The sequence below is a fragment of the Schistocerca americana genome, chromosome 3 (assembly GCF_021461395.2).
Source record: "Schistocerca americana isolate TAMUIC-IGC-003095 chromosome 3, iqSchAmer2.1, whole genome shotgun sequence".
Lineage (NCBI taxonomy): Eukaryota > Metazoa > Arthropoda > Insecta > Orthoptera > Acrididae > Schistocerca > Schistocerca americana.
In genome coordinates this window covers 893237983-893264428 of record NC_060121.1, presented here as the reverse complement: position 1 = coordinate 893264428, position 26446 = coordinate 893237983, and the positions used below count along the sequence as shown (strand labels likewise).

The 26446-nt window shown below is 39.6% G+C and overlaps 1 protein-coding gene across 1 annotated transcript in view; it reads left to right on the top strand.

Moving 5' to 3' along the window:
* Positions 1–25673, top strand: part of LOC124606905 (putative sodium-coupled neutral amino acid transporter 10) — a 79241-nt gene extending 53568 nt beyond the window's left edge. Inside the window, exons 10-13 of the mRNA XM_047139008.1 lie at positions 2572–2915; positions 12952–13254; positions 18042–18615; positions 24270–25673. Coding sequence (XP_046994964.1) covers positions 2572–2915; positions 12952–13254; positions 18042–18615; positions 24270–25063 — 2015 coding nt within the window. The 3' untranslated portion in view covers positions 25064–25673. The remainder of the gene's footprint in view (positions 1–2571; positions 2916–12951; positions 13255–18041; positions 18616–24269) is intronic.
* Positions 25674–26446: the final 773 nt, after the last annotated feature.

Below are 26446 nucleotides of genomic sequence, written 5' to 3'. Positions count from 1 at the left end.
CCAGTAACTCATAAAGTTACACTGTGCAACAGCACAAATTGATTGTACTTGAAAGTGTCATACTGTCAACATTACAATCACACATAATAAAATGTAGACAACCTTAAGCAGATGTGACTAAGTTCAAATTAAACTATGGAGCAAGTGTTCCTTCATATGGAAGAAGAAAAGGAAGTTTTCTCGAAATGGGACTCATGTTGGTTTAAACTGGGAAGTCGTTCAGAGAGTGAAGTTAAAAGAGAAAGAGTGGGACCAGTGAATGAGGATGAAAGGGAAATCCCCCCCCCCCCCCCTTTACCCATTAGTCTGCTGTATCACCTGTGTCAGTATAATTAATGTCTTTCTCACGTAATCCCTGAACAGTCCTGGTCCTTTCATATTTTCTTATCTTCTGCAAGCATATGTTGCCATTTTGCTGTGCAAGTCCTTATAGAAGTGTAATGCATCTTTTAGCATCCCCTTAGGTGTGAGAACAGAGGAACTACAACGTGGGATGCAGCATTCTTGCCAGAATGTGTGAACTTAAGGCATAGGGGGACCAGAGGCATGTGGATTAGGAAAATTAAGTTAGTGATCAGATTCAAGCACAGTGCGGACACACAAGATTGTATATCATGGTTAACAATAAGATTTATTGGAATCAAATGCTTGCGTAAAATAATTCACTGACATAACTAATTTTGATGTATCAGTCATTTTCAATAACACTGAAAAAAAATTAACAAAAAATTGTTTCAATATTTGGTGTAAAAACAAGTTACACTGATTAAAGTACATGGACATGTTCCTAGACTGTGAATAAGGACTAGTACAAGATTATATAAAAATTGATTTCTGAACTGTGTATTATTAATTTCGATGTTCAGTCATTTTGAAAACTATTGAAAAGATGATGTGATGAGATCAGATAATCATGAGGTATGGAAAGGAAATCCTCTAGCAGATACAAAATACTAAGCTACATAATTAGCGACATAAAACACCCAAAAACACCCAAATTTTTTGATAGGAAATCCACTTTACAAAAGAAGAAATCGCACAATGAGTAAAAGATTACTGTAGTTTAGCAAATTATTTATCAGCATAATTAGAGTGTATGTGTTCTTGTAATACACGTTTTCTTAGTGACTGATGCATTTCAACATGTCTAGCCTCTGAAATATTTTATACAAATATTAGACTGCAATAAACTGATGGTGCCCAAGTTAGGAGGCACAATGGTTAAGATGTGGGACTCTTGTTGGGACGAGAGTGTTTCAAGGGATTGCACAGCCATCCAGATATTGGCTCTCCATGGTTTCTATTAACGGAATATAGCAAATGCCAGGATGGTTCCTTTGAAAGATACACTACCGGTTGCCCTCCACATCATTCCCCAGTCTAGTGTTTTACCCAGTCTGTAAATGACATCCTCATTGATGGGACACCAATCTTCCATTCTCATTGTTACTGACAATATACTAATAGGTAATAGAAGAGGAAAGGGGGAGGGGGCCGTGGAGGGAGATATTGGCAGATTTCATTTCATTGTAAACTGTACTTATGTCTCTAATACATAAGAGTTCTGCACAAATTTTGTGTCTCTCGCATCTTTCTCCAACATTTTACACATTATCCCTCTCATCTCGCCTCATAGCTCTAGAGGAAGAAATGTTCTATTCTGTAAGCTTGAAATTTTGTAAATTTCAGTGTCATATTTGTCTGCTCTACTCCAGAAAATTGTTTCATTAATTTGCAAGCCATCTCATGTTTGGAAAGAATACAAAAAATAATGAAGTATGTGTTATACATATCACAGATTTTGAAGGTGCAAAATAATTGATGATGTGTAATACATTTCAATTTAAGGGCCTGTATTGTGTATATAAAAGAGGGCCCTTGGTCACCAGCAAAGACAGAAAGACAGACAGACAGGCAGGCAGCCAGTTAAAGTCAGCAGATGGGGATGTTCTGGGAGGTCCCACAAGCCCCCTTGTACTTAAGGGACAAGCCGGATGGGCACCCTTGATGTGTTTTTGTCTCCCAGTCAATTTAATAGTCCAATGGAAGTGCCATTCGAAGAGCTCGTGCAATAACTTTGTGGTCTGTATTACCTATAACAAAATTCTCTGTCTGCAATGTAGGATTGCTACTTACAGTAAAAAAGACATGTCAGGTTGCAGACAGGCACAATTATAGGACAGATTGAACCAGAAATGTAATACTTAGCCACAAACTTTCCTTCCAAGCATACTCTAATAGCCAGTAAATAAGACAAGATCATAGCATTATGTGTGACCATCAATCATTAACACTGTCTTCTGACATTGCATTGAGAAAGAGAGAGAGAGAGAGAAACAGCATAAATTTAATGCTGAGCTTGGTAACTAAGAAAGAAAACTAACCGCTACTCGCAATTAAATTTTATTACTTCCTAAAGCTCTGCAATGTATGAAATCCATCACCACAAAGTTAACTTGCAGTGGAGCACTAACAAATTGATCAATACTTTATATAGATTCCTGTATAGGGTTAACAAAATTGTGTACTATTGGCTGTTACATATTTGTTATTTTCAATGACTCTGATCAGTTGCAGGTGAGGTGGCAGACACACTGGCAAAGGCACAGGCTGCTGTGGATCCGGCAGCTGCTGTCAACAATAAGAAACCTCCCGAGGAGCTGGTGGTTCCAGATGCGAAGCAGCCGGCTGTCGAGGCAGGACCTCCAGCGGCTGAAGTGCGCCGGGAGCCGCCAGTGCCCGGAGCCCGCCAGGAGCCTCCGGTGCCCGTCGAGCCACCTGCTGCACCAGCAGAGGTGCCGGTTGCAGCGCCTCTGAAGGCAGTGACAGCTGGAGCGCCAAAAGAGGAAGCCGCACCAGTGGCAGCTGTCCACATGGATGTGGCACCAGCAGCAGCAGTTGAGGAACCGCCAAAGGTATTGCGTGCTGGCGGATAAGCCAAATGCCTTAAATTTACACTGAGTGAGGTTATGCAGTTGTAAAACACTGAGTTTACATTTCAGAGAACAAAATTTTAAATGTGATTCTTCAGTTTTTCCCTGCATATTTGCCGATCGAACAGTCCACTGGTGTACTGGCAATTCACAGGGTCCGACAGGCACAATATTTTGGGGATCAGACTGTCGCCATTGTCAGGTGCACTGATGAACTGAGCTCCTGAGGGCACTGATCGACTTATATCCCCCCCCCTCTCGTGAACCATTCTTACTGCAGTCCATGCCCACAGTTGTGTGTCGGCAGTCGCAGACACGGTAGTGTTGGTGTCTGTGGTTGCTTTGATGCAGGTGCTCTGTCAGCCGTAGTCACCAGATCATTTTGTTTGTCGGCAGTCTTCTTAATTAAACTCATTGCTGGATCCCAAGCCTTGCTAAGATTATAGCCACAATTTCAGTTGATGAGATCAACCCTGGTGGGAATTTCTGTGGCCTCTCTAATGACGTTGTCCCAGTATTTGGAAGTCTGGGCAGGAGATATGTAAGTCATGTGTGCCTCTGGTGTTCTCAACAAAGAACTTCGATGGTGTGCACTGTTTCTCCAATGTGTCTTTTCGCATTGACGAATAACCTGATATAGGTCTGCCTTGCGCAAACCGAGGTAATCTTTGATGCCTCCCAATAATGCTCTTGCTTTATTGGGCAGGCAAAAGACATTAGTTATCCAGTAAGGTTTTCCGTGGTTTCCCTAAATTGCTTTAGGCTAATGCCAGATTGGTTCCTGTGAGAAGGACTTGGCTAATTTTCATTATTCCTTATTAGTATGCATGTTTGTTTGCAGTTAGCACTTAAATGCTTGGCAGAGGATGTACAAAGCCGCTTTTAAACTATATCTTTACCGTTCCACTTTTGAATACTGTGTAGGAATAAGAACAACTCAAATCATTCTGTGTGAATACTGATCTGTCTTATTTTATCATGATTATCATTTCCCCATCTGTAAATGGAAGGAAACAAAGTATTTTGATACTTGGAGGAGAAAATTGTGGCTTGGAATTTCATGCAATTGTTTCACCACAGTGAAAACTAGCTGTCTTCGATAGTGTACTGTAAGACCTTCGGTACACACACCATCAGATTATTTGACTTGTCGCTCTAGCGAAATAGGCGAGTGTCAGTAATATGTCTTGTGGTCTTATTGTGGCGTGTTTATCTTCTGCCGTTAGGTCAGATGATAGAAATGCCACTTGTACGCTTAGAGTAGCAGATTGATGGTGACCAACTTTAAGCAGAACTTGATTAATTTTCACACACATTTATTAAAATAATAAAAAGGATAGAAATAACTTAACTTGGTTCTGGATGCTGTTTGCAATTGACAGTCTGAAGTTCCTTTGGTCTTGGTACGTTAATCTTATTCTCACAGATCTCTGATACTTGACAAAGTGACTATTCATTTATCTTCATGACTATGTACAGGAATATGATAATGTTATTAGGCGCAGACTGAAACTTGACTGCAGACTGGTACAGACTAATGCAGACTGATGCAGACTGACTAATTGGAGGTCTGTACACTCGTTATAATACCTCGCGCGTTCAGGTATCACTGCGCGAGTGTGATCCGCGAGGAGAATGTATGCCGTATCTAATGTTCCTGGTACCACCCACAGTTATTACATGTACTTCTCAACACTTTCTGCTGAAACTGCCATGTTACCCTATTCTTGCCACTTACTGTGTGACATCTGTTTCGTTGTTCTGGGACATGTTGTTGTTCTCAAATGACTTTCATGTATGTCTTTGACTGATAAGCAGTTTTTCTACAGTGCATAATATATTACTTTTTTGTGCACAATATTTTTATTCTGCATTGCATCCTGTACTGATCCATGGTAAATCACAAAATACCCAGAATCATCATCATCATTGCAGTGCTCAAAAGCCATACAAGATCCTACACTGGACTTGCGCACGTATTAAAGACCGAACTGTCTGAAGTTAAACATTTCAGTTATTTGATCCAACTCTGAAATAGGCCGCCCTTCAACTCTATTGTGTCTGATGCTTACGGTGGTCCCAGCAAAACATTTCAGTTATTTGATCCAACTCTGAAGTAGGCCACCCTTCAACTCTATTGTGTCTGATGCTTACGGTGGTCCCAGCACAACTGACTCGAAGATCAGTTCTGCTATAATTTTGAATTGCTATATCTTTGTAAACTTTTGTGACTAATCTCTTTTAAAATGTGATATCCACTTATTACTGCAAAGTGGTTTTATTACAGACTAGCTGTTACGCGCAGCTATGCTTGCATTCAGTAGTTGTGTTGTGATGAGTGATGGTGATGAAGTAAACATTGGATTTGCACTGGGCAACTTTTGTGCAAGTGTTGTCTTCATCCCACTCATGCATAACCTACCTCATTTAAAGATGTTAATAATACTTTTAAAAAAGACAGGAAGGTTGTTATAGAAATGGAAAAATTTGAAAAAAAAGTAGAAGTTGTTATAGAAACAACTCAGTGCGGAACAACTACTCAGTTTAACAGACTTTCGTAAGACTCTGTGAAGAACAACTATTCTTACTCATCTTATTGATGATTACTTTTAAAAAAATCAGTAAAAACATTCATTGCAAAAATAATCATGAAAATAAATAAATAAATAAATTGCTGAACAACTTTTTAACTCATGACTATACTATCAAAATTAAATTAAATACAAAAAAAAAATATTACAAAATGTATATTATACACGGCAAAATGGACACCTGATTCAAGGAATCAAGTTGGACACTAAAATAAAATGTTGACTTTCTGAAATTATTAAATTGCAGTAAACTGAAGAAGGAAGAAAATAGATAACCTGTGGTTTGGTGATGTGCTAATTTTACAACACATTGCTCAAAAGAATTAGGGGAACATGACTTTAGGCATCTGCCATACTCCATTGAGCAGTTAATTGTTCGTTTGTCTTTTTTTACAATAATCACAGTACTAAAAACCACAGAATAATGCACAGACACTTCTTGTCCTTTTAATACAACTTCCAAGGTGCGACTGGCAAACACTTGTCGGTGCTGCTCGTCTGACGCAGCTCCTGCCTTCCCGCGATAAACGGTAATCCTACACACACTGACATGTTTTGTGCAGTAAATAGGCTCTCTCTCTCACATATCTTTAAAATATCGCGTGTTCGAGGTGGCAGAAGGTCAAGTAGTCCCAGAATTTACACGTAAATTCTGTGTTTGGGTAAGCATATCTTGTGATATGCACACCATCCCATCTGCAACCTACCCTGATCCCAACTATCCCAACACATGATGATGCGTCATGTGCAACGCTATAGTCGAGTGGTGCACGCAGAAAGAAAGGTCACACCATCTCAACATGCTTATCATATCCGTGACACACTCTCCCTTTAAATACTAATAGCGTGTAATGAACTGCTCATTGTTGAGCTTTTTGAATGTCCTCTGTCAGTACTACCTGGTAATGAACTTGAACTACACAGCAACAGTCATAGAAGAGGGCAAACAAGCATAGTGTGAGCAAGAAGTTGAAGCAAGGATATATCCCATTTGCGTAGCTCAGAAAAGCACAAGTACTCTTAAATTATTTACATTCTGTCTGGGGATTACAGTTAGGTACAATTAGAAATGGAACCGATCATATAGAAAATGTTGTGTTGAAGTTGAACTGAAGACAGTGTTATATTGGCAGAACATGGAGGAATGTCTTTGCTGGCCATTGGGGCTCAGGTCTAAACAGGGCTCATCACTGAACACAATTGTACTCCAGTCAGTGAGATTCCAGGCTGAAAGTGTGTCTGGAGATATCTTGGACAGCAGAGGGATGCCAGCCCGACAGCCAGGAGTGTTGGTCTGGGGTGTAATTTCTTTTCATAGCAGGTCCAATTTGGCTGACATCCATGCCACCCTTACTGCACAGCAGAATGTTGACAATATTCTGTGTCCTGTTTTGTTGCCCTTCATAACAAGCCATCCTGGACTTATTTCAGCAAATAACACCCGGCTGCACATGGGGAGAATTTCTGCTGCTTCTCTACGTACCTGCCAAACCCTACCTTGGCCAGTAAGGCCACCGGATCTCTCCTCAATTGAAAACGTTTGCAGCATTATGGGCATGACCTTCCCACCAGCTCATGATTTTGATGATCTAATGAACCAGTCAAACAATTTGGCACGATGTCTCTCAGGAGGACATCCAAAAATGATGTCAATCAATCTCAGGTCGATAACTGCTTGCATAAGGGCCAGAGGTAGACTAAAGTGTTATTGACTTGCTCAAATCATCAAACTTTCCTGAAATTGTATTAATTTGCCTTTCTGCACGTACATCACGTCTACCAGTTTGCATCTCATTGGGATAATTCGTCGATGGTGTGTCATTCTTTTTTGTCTTAGAGTATATCTCACACACATAAAACAAAGGGAAGAGTCATGATCCTTTGAAATAACTACACTTCCTCAAAGCTGTAATCATGACATGTTTTGGAAAAAAGAAAAGAAAGATAGAAATGGACAAGTGTAAGTAGGACACTCACTCAGGGTTTCGTAAAAACTAAATTATGTATTAGATAGTTTAAGTATAGTTGTTTTATGAGTAGGTTTGCTAGTATCAAGATAATTGACATAAATGGCCGTATCTTTTAATTGCATTGACATAGAAGCATGATTTTTTACACCCTAAATGACCCTAGACCTTGGTATTCGACATAAATTTCAAATTGATGCCTCTACCTGTTCCTGAGTAAAAGGGGCAGTAAAGGGGGCAGGCAGATAGATTTTTAAAGTGATCCTGTAAGGGTTCTGTTTTTACCAGTTGAGATATGGATCCATAAAAATGGAATTGAATGGTGGCGATGTTTTTAGTAATATTGCAGGAACATTTTTGAACAACAGGAAAAATGACCACAGTGTTCTTTGAGCTCTACACAAAAAAATCCAAAATGCGACATTTTGCTGACAGATTGTGGCAACTGGAATTGTGCACCGTGATTTTATTTACTTTGTCTCCATAGTGCCACCTAGGATCAATTGCAATGGTATAGGTGGGACATTTTGTGCATCCATTCTGATATCCAAATAACACACCAAATAGATAGCATCTTTTCTTATGTTGAGGAAGGATGTTGGTGGAAAACTTTTGCGTACGGTGGTGGTGGTGGTGGTCATGAGGTAAGATTGTAAAATTGGTTGAGAAGTCAAGTAGGACACATTTAAGGTGTTGGCATAAAAAATCTTACAGGATGTATGGACATCTGTGCTGATTGAGTGCTTTTTAAGTTGACCACGTAAATGAAATAAATGCGGAACTATGATCCATCAGAAATATTTTCTGTGCTTTTTATCTTTACTTTCCAGGTAAGCTTGGTATTTATGACCATTGTCTTTTTCCTTTTCATCATACATATAGGATGGGTAGGAGAAACATTCCTTATTGTTCAAATATAATATTTATCACATACTGCATGAGTCAGTCACATTAGGTAACTATCTGTGTGTAATGTTGTGAAATGATGTAGTGTAGAATGAACACACAAAGTGAATTGCAGGAAATGTAAATTGTGGACTTCAGTTTGTTTGAATAGTTCGAGGAAAGTGTATGAAGAAGATCATGTACAGTAGGCTGTTCCAAAGCCGGCCCATGTGGCATGGTGCCCGTTAGCCCACCAGATAGTCAAGTGACCCTATTGTGCACATTCTGCACATGTTTGAGCCACTTGGCTAGTACGGTCACATAGGCTATGGCTTGGTTGTTTGGCTGCCCATCCACCAACTGTTTGCATAGCTTTGCCGACTGCCACCCATGGGTGAGCTCTTGAGCTGGAACTACGTGATGTACAGAATGCTCGTGTGACCCATTCTTGAGTAGGCCTACTGCTAGTGCGTCTGTGTTCCACACCAGGTTGAATTAAAGGAAGACTTCGAAACAGTTCAGGGAAGTGCTGCTGGATATTTTACTGGTCGATTCAATCTGTGTGAGACTGTTATGGAAATACTCTGTGAGCTTAGATGGGAAATGTTGGAAAGAAGAAAATGATCTTTTGTGGACTGGTGTTGGGAAAATTGAAAGAGCTAACATTGCGATGGACTGTAGAATAATTCTGCTGCCACAGAATAAGGTGGATTATGGTTTTGTACAGATGTATATGAGAAACTGTTTATCCATTGCTGCAGCCACAAGTGGCTAACAACTAGCATTGAAACAAAGTATCCTCTGCCATGCACTGTACAGTGGTTTGCGAAGTATTATGTAGTCGTAGATATATTCCTCCATCAGATACTCATTGTATGCATTCATGATGAAAATTACCCAGAATCATAATTCAGTTCAGGTACAGTGTATCTGTTGATGACGCAATGGTTCAGTCTTTCGGGGAGTCACCTCCTTTGTTCCTAAATAATTCATAATTCGTAACCAGAAATTTACATGCTTTATTATACAGGCACATTTGTTTTTGATATATCTTAAAGGGTAACACATGCTAAAAAAAAAGATCAATATTATATGTAAAAGCTTAGCTTTTCTTGTAGCTATACTGTTTGTATATTAATTTAAACCATTAACTTTTCCTATTTGTGTGTTCGCGCTACTTAACAGTGATGTTGCTATTGGCTGACTGCACCATCCTATATTCTGAATATGTGCTGTCATTGGTTGGGAAGATCACATGACTTAGCTACAATTGGCAGACAAAAGTGCATCACACAGTGCAATTTTGATTTCAGTGCCTCTGAAGCTACCATGCTGTATTTGGTGGAATTCGTATGTAGACTTTCATGATACAAAAATATGTGGTGTACATGTTGCTGCACAACAATGATCTTTCCAAAATGCATTGGATTTTGCTGGGTTTGCATTGGGTTTTGATGGGTTTAATTTCCTAAAGTGCCAAGAAGTTCTCTGCTGGTGTATCAAACCTTTAGCATTGATAAGTATTACAGCTACACGGGAAAGTACATTATCACTTAACATGGAAAAAAATGTACTTTCACACAGCATATAGTGTATTTTTAACCTGGAAGAATCCGGGAATGTTTTTCTCTTCTCCACATGTGCACTCTGTTATAATATGAAACATAACTATGTTAACATCACAGAAAAAGACAAGAATATACAAAATTTTAAGTAGTGAGAAGGCTGTGTGAAGACCAGGAGAGAAAAAGGAGGTGAGGCTACTTGTATGTCAGACTCTTTTTATGCTACATTTGTGGAGCTTAAGTTCTGTGTATTACAGTGCACAAATGCTTCAGCGATGAAAGTGTCAAGTAACAGATAATATGACTGTTTTAATACATGTGTGCTGGCAAAACGGAAGAATAAAGACATACGTTCATAACTGTGACACAGCATCATACCAACAGCGGAATCTTTTTTAATTTGAGTTGGCCAAACTGAACATAGTTAGACAGGCAACTGTTTCACTCTCATTTCTGTCCCAATTGTAGGAAAAGGATAAGATTGCTAGCCACAATAGAGGCACTGTGAAAAAGACTATTGCACTGTATAGCTTTTGGCCAATGCTTTCCTGACAAAGAAAACACACACACACACACACACACACACACACACACACACACACACACATTCACATGAGCAAGCACATCTCATGTGTCCAAGAAAGCTATAATGTGTAACAGTCTTTTTGTTGTGCCTGTCTGGAACTCAATGGGTCATCCTTATGGTGACTAGCAATCTTCCCTTTTCCTGATATAGTTGATATTCCAACCTGGAGTTTCCATTGTGTAATCTTAAATGATATGCTCAGTTACTTTGTGTTTGTTATTTTGTTTTGGACCACAGATAGCTTCTCTAATAACAACAAAGAATCAGAAGTCTCAGGAAGAAACTGATGAAATAATCTAAAAAGGAGAATGTTACTTCCTCAGAATGCATACCAAAGTAAGAATCATACACTTTCAGTGTTTTCTGATTGCTACCGCCATTTTATTAGGCTCAACAGAGAGTGCTTATTATTCAGATTCTCAAGATCAGCTCATTGACTTACAGATTTGCCCCTCCAAAGCCCAAAACTACTATGTGCCACCACCATGTAAATGATGTATTCTCTTCAGTACTATATGATGATGTATTGTGACTTTCAAAATACTCAACATGTTGGACAATTTCCAGCCTCTGGCCAGGTCTGTTTGGAACATAGGCCTTTCCATTGTCTTCTGTCTTGCCGCCATCTCTCCATCTTCATCTTAGTCCAGTCTTTTCTTTTCTTCTAGACGCATTCCTCCACTCCTTTCGGCCATCTGTCTCTCGGTCTTCCTTTTGGCCTCTTTCCTTCCAGTTTCATCTTGTGTATCCTCCTCCATTTGCTTAACATGTCCATACCGTATCAGCCTTGATTTCTCTATCTCCTCCTGTAATGGTTCCACCTTCATTAACTCTCTGATCCTCTCATTTCTTAACCTGTCTATCTTTGTCAATCCAATACTGTTCCTCAAGAATTTCATCTCACTAGCTTGTACTTTGCTTTTCTTTCTTCCTTTCATAACCCAGGTTTCAGGTGCATACGTCAGGATCGGGACATAGTATGACCGGTATATAACCTTTTTACTGATTTGGGGTACATCCTTGCTCCATATCAGGCTTCTGACACTCTTTCGAAATGCTTCTGCTTTTCTCACCTGCTCGTTTATTTCTCTGTCGTTTTTTCCATCCTCCTGTATCAGGCTTCCTAAGTACTTGAAACTCTCCACTCTCCTCAAACGTTCCCCACCAATTGTTATTCCAGTTGTTCCTCTCTCCTTCATTCTTGTTGCATCCGTTATTCTTGTACTGTTCATTCCTATACGTCCAACTGCTCTTGTACTTCCTCCTCCTTATTCCCCCAAATCATCAGATCATCTGCAAACACCATAGCTTTCATCTTCCTTTCACCAGTTACTTGTGCTACTGTACTCATTATATCATCCATCACTACAATGAAGAGTAATGGTGAAAATGCACTTTCCTGCTGCAACCATTCTTCTGTTCAATCTAAGCTGATCTCTGTCCTCCCACTTTCACATGGCTCACACTTCTATAGTACATTTCCTTATCCTCCAAATAATCTATTTTGCTACTCCTCTGTTCTCCAGGGCTCTCCACACTTTGATCCTACCTACACTATCATATGCTTTTTCGATGTCGAGGAAGTTCATTAGTAGATCTATTCCATATTCATAGGGCTGTTCGTGCAGTTGTCTTACAGCAAAAATTAGATCTGCCTTGGACCTTCCTGTTCTGAAGCCATGTTGCACTTCTCTCATCCCTCCTAATTTTGTCCGAATTCGTGCTTCCAAAATTTTCTCAAAAATCTTTGCACAATGACTCATCAATGTTATCCCCCGATAGTTCTTTCACTCTTTTCTATTTCCCTTCTTGAAGATCAGGACAATTATTCCCTTCTTCCAGTCTCGTGCGATCATCTTCTCTCTCCACACAATTTTCATTACTCGATATAGCCATTGTATCCCCACCTTTCCTGCTGCCCTCACCATCTCTACACTTAGCTCATCCAGACTTTCAAAATACTAAATAATTTTAAGCGATTTGTGGTAAGCAAGAAAATTAATTATTTTCATATTTTTATAAATATTTAATACCCTACCATGAAGAAGATGTGTTTTTGTTCATGTAGTTTGATTTTACCTCTTTGGCTCCTGAATAGGATCATTTCAGCTAGTTTCCACCATGATTCATATTTATTATAAAAATGCTCAGATAACAACTAAAGGATGTACAATTACTCACATATCTGTGTACTATCGAAACTAAAAGTAGGTTATTGATGTATTAATTTCTGTGACAAATTTATTGGAAATAGACCTAGTGCAAAATTTATTTGCATGGACTTATGCCCATTTCTCCATAGTGGTCTTCATTTAAAAATTAACATATAGTCTAGGTAGTAAAGTCTTGGCATTTCTTAGCTCTGAAGAGCTGGTATTTGATTCTCATTGTAAATCATTTTTGTTAACAAATTTCAATTTATAGGCAGAAGCAGTAGCGGTAGCTGGAGACCCAGGACAGGGGCAGGTGCGGGCAGAAGCTGCAGTCAAGGTGCAGGATAAACATGAGGAAAGTCCACAACGGCAGCGAGTGGCGGAGGACGCCATCCGCAAGGAGGACAGCGAGCTGGCGGAGGCGCAGAGGCAGGCTGACTCGGAGAAGGAGCGGAAGGAGGCGGAGCTGCTGGAGACATTGGCTCGCCACAAGCAGGAACAAGAGCAGCTGCTGCGTGAGCAGAAGCACATCCTGCACGAGATGAAGCAGCAGCATGAGAAGCTGCAAGCCGCGGTGCGTACCAGTGGTGTCTGCTGTGTGTGGGGCATGCCGATCAAGTAGTAACACTGGTGTCAGATGCGTGATTTATTGCCAGCAAAGTAAAAATTAACTCTTTTCCCCTTCAACATATTCTCTTTCCTATCTGTACACTATTGCATGTGAAGTGTGATGAGAAAGCAAGGGTAATTTTTGTTTCTCTTAAATAATCTTTATTTATGCATCACATCAGTTTTGTCCCCTTCAAAATAAACCCCTCAGTTATAATACACTTGTGCCAGAACTTTTTCTAATCTTGGAAGCACTTGTGGAACTCACTTTTCATTAAGGTGTTCAGCTCCTTCAGCGATTCTGTATTTATCTCATCAGTGGTGGCAAAAAGATGTCCTTTCATGGTTGTCTTGTTTTGGGAATAGAAAGAAGTCACGGGGGGGGGGGGGGGGGGGGGGGGGGGGGGCATGTCCAGTGAATGTGGGGGCTGAGGCAACATAACGGTTTTGTTTTTCGCCAAGAAATCATGAACGAGCATTGATGTGTGAGCAGGAGTGTTTATGTGATGAAATTTCAATGAGTTGTTTTGACACAATTTTAGTAGTTTTCTTGTGACTGCTTCATGCAAACGGCACATAACTTTCAGGTACTATTACTTATTGGCTGTATGACCATAAGGCAGGGACTCATGATGCACTATCCCTTTATAATTGAAGAAAACAGTGGGAAGAACCTTCACATGTGATCCAACTTGTCAATTTTTTATTTTTTCAATCTTGGCTCTTCAGCAGTTTTCATTTGGATGATTGGGCCTTGGTTTCAATGTCATACCTGTATAACCATGTTTTGTAACCTCTTATAACCTTCTAAAGGAGTTCTTGATTTTGTCATCTGCATTTAGAAATTCCTGAATGATGTCTATTCCATGTCGTTTTTGGTCAAAATTCAACATTTTCAGATCAAACTTTGATGCTACATGTTTGACGCGAAAAAAATTGCTTGGCATGAGCCAGAGGATATCCTGACATAGTCAGAAACCTCTCTGATGTTCATTCAGTCATTTTCCAGAGCTATTTTCTTTACTTTTTCCACATTGTCATCAGTAATTGATGTGCTAGGGTGTTCAGGGTGGTTGTCGTCTTCAGTGTCATTGTAACCCTCCTTAAAACATTAATACCACTCATAAACTCTTGTCTTACTCATAGTAGATTTGCCAAAAGCCACAGTCTATTTCGAATGCTATTCTGCACGTTATTCCATTTTTGAAGCAAAATTTAATGCAAATTCTTTGGTCCATCTTTTTTGAAAGTAAAAATTTGCTGAGTAGTTGAAAACATGTATAACCCTTTCTACTGTTAACAATAAACTAAATATTCAAAACAGCTGAAAATGCAAACTTAAATCAGGAACATGTGTACCATCATAAACAAAAAAATGAAAATCAGTTGTATAAAGCCTGCAAAATTAAAAATTACCTCTACTTTTTGATCACACCTCGTATGCAGAATGAGATTTTCACTCTGCAGCAGAGTGTGCGCTGATATGAAACTTCCTGGAGGATTAAAACTGTGCGCCGGACCGAGACTCGAACTCGGGACCTTTGCCTTTCGCATGCAAGCCTGAGCTATCCAAGCACGGCTTTATTTCCGCCAGTACCTTGTCCCCTATTTTCCAAACTTCACAGAAGCTCACCTGAGAACCTTGCAGAACTAGCACTCCTAGAAGAAAGGATATTGCGGAGACATGGCTTAGCCACAGCCTGGGGGATGTTTCCAGAAATGTTCGCAGGAAAGCTTCTGTGAAGTTTGGAAAGTAGGAGACGAGGTACTGGTGGAAGTAAAGCTGTGAGGACAGGGCGCGAGTCATGCTTGGGTAGCTCAGGTGGTAGAGAACTTGCCCACAAAAGGCAAAGGTCCCGAGTTCGAGTCTCGGTCTGGCACACAGTTTTAATCTGCCAGGAAGTTTCATATCAGCGCACACTCCACTGCAGAGTGAAACTCTCATTCTGTTTCTACCGTTAAAAAGCACCTTCATTAACATTAAAAAAATTGTTAGTTGTTATTTCTTAATTGCTCAAGGGATTTGGGGTTACAATGTCCTGCTTGACTTTTAAGTCAGCCAAGATGACAATGCTAGAGTGCGATGCAGTTCTGGTGGTATCAAGGTGAACTGCATTCCAATTTCAACTTCATTCTATGAGTGTGCAGTAGGAGCTGCACTGTCTCATAACTTTGTTGGCACATCTCATATTGATGTCACAAACCCTAGGTGCTACATTGGAGGTGTTAATCAGAATTAACCTAAAGGCATCCAGAACAAACTTTTAGCCCAGCTCTGAGTGCACAGATTTGAATTTTCCTCGTAGAGTCAATTGCAGGATAAAGATTCGTTCTAGAAATAACCCCTTAGGCTGTAGTTAAACTGTTTCTCTGTGCTCTCATTTCTTCCAGGAGTGCTAGTTCCATTAGCTATACAGAAGAATTTCTGAGAAGCTTGGGAAATAGGAGAGAGAAATAGGCATATTTAAAGTTTGAGTGTGGGATATTATGCTGCTGATTGATAGCTCAGCATTATTTGAAAAAGACAAGGTATGGGTATGAATCCAAGTGCTGCGCACTGTTTTAATCTGCCAGGAAATTTCAATCTAAAGCTGACTATGTAATTATCATTCGGTGAGTTTGAAAGAAGAATTTTATTTATTCATTTGATCACAAGCAATATCAGTTAACAGGTTGAAATTGTGTGTTGAGTCACTCATTGATTGAACAAGATTCATAACATGATGATGCCTGAAATTCTGAAATCTGTGTTCTGGTATTGTTGCACTGTATTTCAGTCCCATTTTTGATCCCTACAGGGATGCGAAAATGATGGAGATGGCGATAAGTGAACACGGAGTTTCTTTCCAGAGAAGGTCATACTAGACCCCACAAATAAAGTTGTGGTAGAACTAAATGAGAAAAAAAAGTCCTGTTGAAATATTCTCTGTCTTTGGCAAAGACTTTGATTGTTTGGATCACAAAATTCTACTTGTGAGACTAAAGTTTTATGGCATAAATTACATGCTCATGCATGAATTGGGTCTTACCTTCATATTGAAAACCACCTTGATAGATAGTATTTGTATCACACGAATGTAATTATCATTCTAAGAATGGTGGTGTGTAGCAGTTAGGGTCTCTCAAGTATCAGTATTGGGTCCAGTCTTGTTCTTAACTTACAAATGATCTTCCAGTGACTTTAAATGACAGTTCAAAAACTGATGACACAAGCATACTAATCAAGGTTCCAAACTCGCCCTCACCAGACACATCTCAGGGGATAGCTAAATAAGCTTATAATTGCATCACAGGAAACACTTTAAGTCTAAATCTCACAAAGACGAGCAATTTCAAAGAAGCAAAAACGTTGTGCGAGCTTGGGAAGTAAATGTTAATGATCATAGACTAAATGAGCCACTGTGTCTACAAATACCTGCAGCCCAGCTGGAGAAGAAGTTAAAATAGAATCAACACAAATAAACTAATCAAGAAGTTCATTTCAGCCTGTTTTGCTGTTAGAAGTTGACCCAAATATGAAGGTATAGGCTCCCTGTTGCCTGATGAAATTATCTTTTGGGGCAGTGTATCTAAAACAAAGTGCCAATTCATAGAAGCAAATATTAAGAATGTTTTGTAAATTAGCTAACTGAAAATCATGCAGAAACTTCTTTAAAGATGTTGTGTGTCCTAAATATTGCTTGTTGATGGATTTTTTTATTGATAATAAAACCAGACTTGTGATTGTTTAATTTTCTGAGTGGACTTCTCTACTCTAGTGCAAAGGTACTAATTAGGTTCCTGTCTAACACAGAACAAGAAATTGTTAACCCCTACTGATTCAGAAGGAAATAAAAAACTTACCTCATTAGGAATTCCTTTTATAAATTATATTATCAGCTAAATGCAAAGATTTATATTAGCTACATGGCAAATAGCAGTGTTTTCTGTAAAGCTGTATGGAAAGTAGAAGTTCACTGTAAACAAGCCTCACCTGTTACAGGCATAGCTACCAATGTTCTTTAAAGAAATCACCTGTGCAGTCAGCTACATATTAAGCTACCAGCGAGATATAAAACAGTCGCTCTCTACTAGAAATGAGGACGCAGCAGATTTTTTTCAGACTAGTGAATCTCTTTCCAATTTAAGTGGGTACAGTTATTATAAACACTACTATAAATCAGTATAGTGGTAATTTGTGTGGACCAGTGGTAAAGTGCCAAAATACAGATCCAAAGCAAGGTCTGTGTCATACATTTATACAGGGTGCTAAAAGAAAGTATTCCACATTTTGTGACTTGGTAGTATGGACCAGAACAAGACAAAAATGTTCAGTAAACATGGGCTTTAAAAGAGCTATGAGCATTTGTTTATCTTTATTGCTGTGAAACACACCTCTTTTGCAGCAAGCTGTTTGCTTTCTATTTTTTGATAAGTGGTAGTATGAACCAAAACAAGGGGGAAAAAAACAGTAAACATAAACATGAGCTCTAAAGTGCTTTCTGTAAGAGCTGTGTGTACTGGTTTCATAGTAGTAAAGATGAGCGTAGCTGTTAAGGTATGTGTGTTAGAACCTTCTCTCTCTCTTTCCCCCCCTCTCTCTCTCTCTGCTTTTTAAAGACTTTGTGTTTGTGCCTATTGGAAATACTGAAATATTGCCTCCTGATGGTAAATACTAGTCAACGATTATGTCTGATAATTTTGTAGTTTTCTCAAAAGAATTTATTTTTGATGTAGTTTATGGCTAATATCTGATTGTACTTTCTCTTGCAGGGCGAAGGTAACTCTCCAAAAGATCAAACCAAGAATATTACTGAAAAACTAAGTAAAAAGAGTAAGCCATCCGCAGATGAAACAATTAAGGAATCTAATGCTCAGTCAAATATGGTGAAATCTGTTGATGTTGGTATGAAACGTACTTTGCATGAAGTAGAATTAAACAATAAAGCTGCACAATCCATAGCAAACCCACTGCAAGCAGAATCAGTGAAAAGCCCAAACCAGAAGGCTCTCAATGTTGTTAAGCCCTCGCAAGCCAGTGCTATAAATGCACCAAAACAGATAGCAGCAGAAAGTGGAATTGCACAGGCAGGAGCTGTCAATCGAAACACAGCAAATCAAAAAAGTCTAGAGACTAAATCGAAAGTAGTTGTGGCAAAGGCACAGGGTGAAGGACAGAAACAGGGAAGTGCTGGAGCAGCGAAACATAACGAGGAGGAGAAGTCACCCCAGATTCCAAGCGCGCATCCAGGGGGAGTGCAGGTGCCGTCTTTGGCAGACATTGTGTACAGCAGGAAGGCGGTGCGACCTGTGCCTGCCGATAGCGTCGTCCAGAAGAATGCAGCAGGTGAGCAGGTTATAGCTGTCAGCTAATAACTAAACCCACTCACTAGTTCACACATAAGGTTCGAGTGTTTCAGTTCCATGGCTCTTAACCATGAGGAAATTTTGCATTCTTAATTTTTTAATATATTCTTAAGTTTCTGCTCAAAAAAAAAAAAAAAACTTTAAAATTTTGACTTCTTAAGTAAACACCGGAAAGTACAGGACGGAATAACAATAATACAGAAAGGGTAGGGTGCTACTCACCACATACAGGCACAGTGAAAGAGAATGCTAGAAATATTTCAGCTTTTGGATAGAGCACTTCTGAAGGAGGACTGCCTGAAACTTCAGATACTCCTCTAAATTAAATAACTGCGTGGTGCAGGTAAGAGATAAATTGTACATAGCACCTCTGCGTGAAACTTCAGATACTCCTCTAAATTAAATAACTATGTGTGTGGTTCAGGTGAGAGATAAATTGTACATAGCACCTCTGAATGCATTTGTGTCATGCATTACCAATGTTTGCCAGTCAACTGAGTGCAGGACCACTCCCAGTGAAAAGTGACAGTACTTTCCTCATCATAGTGGCACCAGGCAGCCTTCATTTTATTACGCTTCTCCCAGGTGCATTGGAATATTGTAAAATTGTTAGGTTGTAGTTTTTTCCCTTATGGCGTGTTGCCACGGTGTGCAGATAAGCTATGAATGGTTGTAGTGGGACCGTAAGATTCAGTTGTTTGTACAGCTCCTTTTAAATTGTTCAATCTCCCCCTATCTGTAACTTCTGGAATCCACTTTTGCTCTCTTTTTGTGAGGGCTATAATGCTAGCACATGCAGTTTCATGAGGTTGTGGTGCAGGGAGATGGGGAAAAAAAGGAGAGGAGTAGGGAAAGACGGGCGGGTGCACATTGGCAGAGGGCGGCAAACGAAGAGGGTGGCGAGGAGAAGATAGGACAGAGGGGATGGAAGTCACTGCCAAACAGCCCCCCCCACCCCCGCTCCCCCGCTCCACACACACACACACACACACACACACACACACACACACACACACCATACACTACTACCCTTCCCCGTCGCAACACCTCCAGATTGTTGCTTGCATCACACGTAATATTTGCATTCTGGCTCAAGCTTCCAGAGTTAGCAGTCATGTGTACGCAAAGTGTGGTTGATTGTATGTATGAATGGTTTCTCTTTTGGTGATGAAGGCTGTTGCCAAAAGTTGTGCGAGTGTTTTTAAATTGTGCCATTCTGCAACTTAACATGTCTTGTTTATGGTAAATAGCAATCTGTCATTTTCTATACTGATATTTTTTGGATATTTTATGCAGTGTGAATGACATTAGGCTGACAGATGAGTTCTTCCAGTATCTCGGGGAGAAAATAAATTAACAAGAACCTGAAAAATATTTAGAAATAACGCAACATTAAAACGTTAGACCCAGAAACAAATATTATCAGAAGGAAAGTATTAAATTCGGAAAGATTCCAAGGGGGACTCAGTAAGAGAGCTTGCCTCAAAATGCGGAAACGTGAAATTACTTAATACTCACTATTTCACAGCAAATTGTATCCAGATGAACTATTTTATCAGATATAGTTTGAAATGGCTTTATTTTCTGCATATAAATGTCGAAAATTTAACCAGTTTCCAGTTCTGGTATTGTACATCATGTGGCGAAGCCCAATTTGGAAAGATAATGTGCATTATAAACAGTTTGTAAAAAAAAAAATGTACAAATGCAACAACATCTTAATGTACTCTGTGATCTGGTGCAATGCTTCTGCCATGCCGGTTGAATGGTCTATTTAAAATACAGAAATGGTCTATTTAAAATACAGACTGCATAATGCAACATAGTATGCCGCTTGCAAAAAACATGTATGTTTGTCTTTAGCTAAAACTCAAAAGATGTTACAATGGGAACACTTTTATGTGGCAAAATACGTGGTGTATCTTTTGAACTGTGGTTGGATCGAATACCACTAAAGGTTGGGCTTGAACTACATTGTTCAACAATAATCTGCTAACCTCAACAAGCAGTTGTGCAGCAGCTGTTCCCGAATGCTTTATGTTCGGCATTGCATGCTGTTTTCTGTTCTTATTTTGAAATAAGTTAAGCGATTAATCGCAATCCGTCACAAATTTACAACCATTACAACACCAGAAGAGATCGGCAATCCTTGTGACTTGTTTCTCTGCACTGCTTGTCTCCCATGTGTCAGTCAAAATTCAAGTTTACTTACACTCTCAGCCATCTGCCACTATAGCTTACCGAGCGAGGTGGCGCAGTGGTTAGACACTGGACTCGCATTTGGGAGGACGACGGTTCAATCCCGTGTCCGGCCATCCTGATTTAGGTTTTCCGTGGTTTCCCTAAATCACTCCAGGCAAATGCCGGGGTTGGTCCCTCTGAAAGGGCACGGCCGACTTCCTTCCCCATCCTTCCCTAATCCGATGATACCGATGACCACGCTGTCTGGTCTCCTTCCCCAAAAACAACCAACCACTATAGCTTATAGTGCCCACTCTCTGCACCATAGTGATTGGAAAACAGAATCTGTAACATTTTTTCACTGTGCCTAAGTTCTTCCCATAACATTAAAACAGAGTTACCATGCAGTCAGTTCCTGCCTGTAGCATGGTCAAGCATGGGTCACATGTCTATGAATGACAATGAAATGTTGAAATTAATAGTTTGCAGATTTTGTAATCATTGAATTGAGCGGGATATAACAAATATTGTTCAGAAACACCTTAAATCAGAGATGCATTCAATTTGCTGGCAGGAAAATGGTGCTGCTTTTTAAAAGAACAATCATTTTTGAAAGCTTAAACACAGCCAGATGAAAAAACAAAGGCTGTTTTGGGACAAAAAGATGTTGAAGTTGTTGCAAAGCAAACATTTCAGGCAACAAGTTCCCACTCAGCACTTTTTAAACTGCTAATTTCAAAGAACTAAGCCTTTGTCTTCACTCATTTAGCATGACAACCTTTCAAATTTGTGTGTCTAATCATTTAGAAACAAATAAATAGCTGCGAATTTTGACGAAAATAGACGCTCCTTCCCCCACTTTTGTACGATTAGTGAACAAAAAGCAGCATTTCAATTTCAGCTGGTATTTTGGATATTTTAGGGTATCTACTTTAGAGTAACTAGCTTTGTATTGTGGAGCCATAAAAGCTCGCTTTGGGTAATGTGCTATGTCAAATGACATGTACGTCATTTTGCAAATAATTTCTTAGAAGAAAATTAGTAACCTGCTTGCCATGAGTTCTAGAAAATACGAATTGGTAAGCTTGAGCCTACTTTACCTGTATTTCAGTGTTTAGGATGATGATTATAATGGTATGTGCTTGTTAAAACCGCGTCCAGTGCAGCACAAATGTGATTTCTATCCACACAGCAATGTTTCTGACCACAGTGCTAGCAATGTTTCTGTCCACAGTGCCACATTGTGTGAAGTGTACTCCACACGTAAATACTGTAACTCTGAAGATGAACTAGTAAGGATTAAGACCGGTAACAGAAAACTGGCAATGTGATACAAAAGGAAGAATTTGTAGACTGACTGAAGTTTTTGTTTCATTTGATAATGTTTTGTATTTAATAGTCACATGGTAAAGATTAATGAAAAGAGTCTGCCATGTCAGTCAGTATTTACTAATTATGTCATCACCTGCATGTTTCGCAAACATGCTGCCATCCCCAGATGCCTTATTATTGATCTGTTTCACATTTATATTGCTTTATCTAATTCCTCATGTGTCATTTTGCTTAGGCTACATTCCCAAATTCATGGCATACTACTGTAACATCTTCATCAGCCTCACTCATATTCTGGATGAGTAGCTTGATTTCTGGCAATTGTTAAAGATATTGGGAATGCATGTTTGAACCTAGTTTAACTGTTTCCACACTACTAATGTTAATGGTTTGGTCTCCACCCATTGATAACATCTTTAAAATCTGGACGCATAGTGAAACCACACTTTGAGCATTTTTATGTGGATTGCAACTGTGGGTGAAAGCACAATTGCTTCCACATACTGAGGCAGTGTGTGTTTCCAGCATTAGTTCGGTCCTGTCTGAATTGATGATCATACTTACTTCCTGCAAGACAGTATTGTATTGTATTTTTGGGGTGCACATCGTACATCTACATAGCACTATCATTGATGTTTTATATTTGCTTAACTGACACCCTGTGAATGAGACCAGTTGAAAATAGGAGACAATAAGCACAGAGGTGACAAAAGTTGTGGGATACCTCCTAATATCTTGTTGAATCTGCTTCTGCCTGACATAGCGCAGCATCTCAATGTAGCAGAAATATTGAGCTATGTTGCCTCAATAGCCATCCACAATTGTGAAAGTGTTGCCATTGCAGCTTAATGTGCACGAACTGACCTCTCAATTAATTACCATAAATTTTTGCTGGGATTCATGTTTCACAATCTTGGTGGCCTTACCAATAACTCAAATTGTCCAGAACTTTCTTCAAACAAGTGATGAATAGTTGCGGTCTGGCGACATGGCACATTGTCATCCATAATTACATGATGTCGATGAATGGCTGCAAATGGTTTGTAAGTAGCCAAACATCGAGCGGACCCAGTCTGTTCCATGTAAACACAGCCCACTCCATTGTGGAGCCACCACCAGATTGCACAGTGCCTTGTTGACAACTTGGATCTATAGCTTCATGGGTTCTGCACCACACTCGAACCCTTCCCTCAGCTCTTACCAACTGAAATCAGGACTCAAGGACTCATCTGACTAGGCCACAGTTTTTCAGTCATATAGGGTCAATCGGTATGGTCACGAGCCCAGCAGAGGCATTGCAGGTGATGTCATGCTGTTAGCAAAGGCACACGTGTTGGTTGTCTGCTGCCATAGCCCATTAATGCCAGATTTCACTGCACAAAAACAGCCAGCTGTCTTACATCCCACGTTGATTTTTGTGATTATTTCATGCAATGTGGCTTGTCTGTTAGTGCTCAAAACTGTACGTAACACTGATATTCTCGGTCGTTAAGTGAAGGCTGCCAGTCACTGCATTGTCCGTGGTGAGAGTTAATGCCCGAAATTTGGTATTCTCGACACACTCTTGACACTTTGTTTGTATCTCCTCGAATTCCTTAACGATTTCTGAAATGGAATGCCCCATGCGTCTAACTCTGCCAGTGCACTGCCCTTTTATACCTTGTGTATGGGTTACTACCGCTATGTCTAAAGTGCATATTACTATCCAATTACTTCTGTTACCTAAATGTATGATGCAGATGAAGTGGTTTTTATGAGTCTCTCTCAATATTGTGTTGGAATTTTATGACATATGAGAAATGATGACTTGCCTTCCACTTTACTCGTGTAAAACTTAACACTCAAAAGAAAATTTGCCATGTTTGATATAAAGCAGAACATTTGAACAACTCTTAACCTTCATGATATTTATGCTATTTAAATGCGTTACCGTTGCTCCACCCCCCACCCCCTCGTCCCTGGTTTCTTTCTAAGTAGTAAGACAATAACTAATTTGCTGTTTCATTATATTTGTATTAATAGAGTTGTTTTTTTATGTTATGTATTACTAGTTCACTTTTGTTAAAGAGACTCTTAACTTTCAGATGTATTGTATTGTGTGGCATTAAATTTGTGTTGCAGAAGTTTCATCAGGCACTGTACTTTTGGATCGCTTGAAGGGCAATGTTAAATCAGGCAAAAAGGACAGTGCAGGAAAACAGACACAAGAAGAAGCTGGCTCACCACAAGAGCAAGTAGCAGAGGCACACGCTAGGGAGAAACGGGAGACGGAGGCGGCCGCTGAAGAAGGGAACTGCGACATTGCAGAGAAAGCAGCCAGCTCTCATCTTCAACAGTCAGGCGGCACAGTGTTGGCAGAAGCCAGTGTAAAGCAGCCAGAAAACAATGGGTCTTCAATGTATCTGCCTCACATTGCTCCCAACAAAAGGGACAATTCTTCCACATTACTTAGTGCGACAGAAAACAGTGCAAAGCCTGCAGTGGTGGAGGATGTCTCTGTTCCGAAAGATCCGTCCAGAGAATCTGTTGTAAAAGATAACAAGATTTTGAGTATAAAGTCACCAGAAATGGAAGAGGAAGTAGTAAGGAAGGTAGCAGATAACTCTAGTAATCTTGTATTGTCAAGTGATATGGTAACAAGAGATTTTAATCTGAGATCTGTCTCAGAGTTGGGAATCAGCAGTGTAACTGGGGCTCCCCAACACATGAGGAGCTACACAGATGTTGCCGTAGAAGCAGAGAAGGTCACGGGTGCTCCTTTTGAGATAAAGGCCCCACAGCACCTGTCACCTCCTGATGTCAGTCTTCCTCCTTCAATTGTCGACTCAGATGACCGTCTATCAGCTGCCGGTGTTAAGCCACTGTCCCGCGATCTGAAGTCTGCTAAAGATGATGAGGCAGAAGACAACACATAAAGGACAATGTTTGCTTGTGTGTTCGCGAGTTCTGAGGAAAAAGCAAAATTTGTGTATGTAAATGTGGCAGTGCAACTTCCCTGTGTTGATGAAATTGGCCACGTGATTTCATGACCGAGAATACGTTGATGCCATTTTCAGACTGCTCTATCCTGTCAAAAATTGTCCAAATAATGACATATCACACCTGCCGTGTGTGGCCTGTAGGTCCATAAAGACTTTTGTCATTCTAAGCAATGGTGTATGCAATTATTGTTGCAGTTACTGTATAGCAGGTATTTATGATGGTGTAATTAGTTGTATCCCCCTCCCCCCAAGTGCGTAAATGTGGGCACTTATTTCAGTATCTCTGTTGATAAAAGAAAATCTAGTCAATTACCCTAGCCTACTGCAATTTACTCATTTTGTATAAGAGGATCTCCATCGAGTATTGAAACACCTGTGGCTGAAACCCATTATGTACTTAGGTATTGTGATGTAATGCACAATTAAAACTGGCCTTTGACCATTTGCCAAGACCGAAACATTTCAGCTGTGAAAACATATGTGCAACCTTGTGACAGTTTCTGGGCTTAGTATAATTAGTTATTGGTTTTTGGTATTTTCTGTAAGTAATATACACCTTTTTTTTCTTTTTAAAAACATAGTAATATGTCGCATTCATTGAATTATTGCGTTACATTACAAAATGTCCATCAAAATTTATAAGAACATAGACTAACATATCAGGTCAGTAGCCTAGACCAGTATGTATATTTTTATAATTGAATTGAAATTGCAGTCCTTTTGGTGTTGTCATAAGAGTTTTGATGCATAAATTCTGTACCAAACAACATTTATAAGATGGTAGGACTTCCAGTACGTAAAGTTTTGGTTATTAATTAAAAGGTGACTTGATAGCTTGCCAGGAAGAGGTGTTTATACATGTAACAATCTGTGTTTTTAGCTATGTATTTTTGAGACAAATTCTTTCTATGTGTAATGCTCACATATTTCTGTTTGCGCAGTGATTAACTGTTTGAAGCAGTTCCATTGCTGCTATAAAATGAAATACTTGAAACCTGTCATTGAAAACTGGCCAGAAGTCACAAAATAATTCGAAAGCTGATGAGTAACTTTAGGTAATGTTGACTCTTTGTATGGATGCAGAAATGTTGTAACTCATTGTAGAAATGCCTGAAAAGTTTCGCTTGAAATGATTATCCTGTAGCCACCCTGCAGTTTCAATTTGAGTCATCCAAACAGTGGTGCTTTCAACAGCATAGCTGACCTGTGACAACAGTGTACAACAGACTTTTCTGTGTGTACCTTAAACTCCTTGGTACTGTACTCATGTTTCAGAGATGCAGGTGTATCAAGAAAATGTGCCACACCGGATTTTGT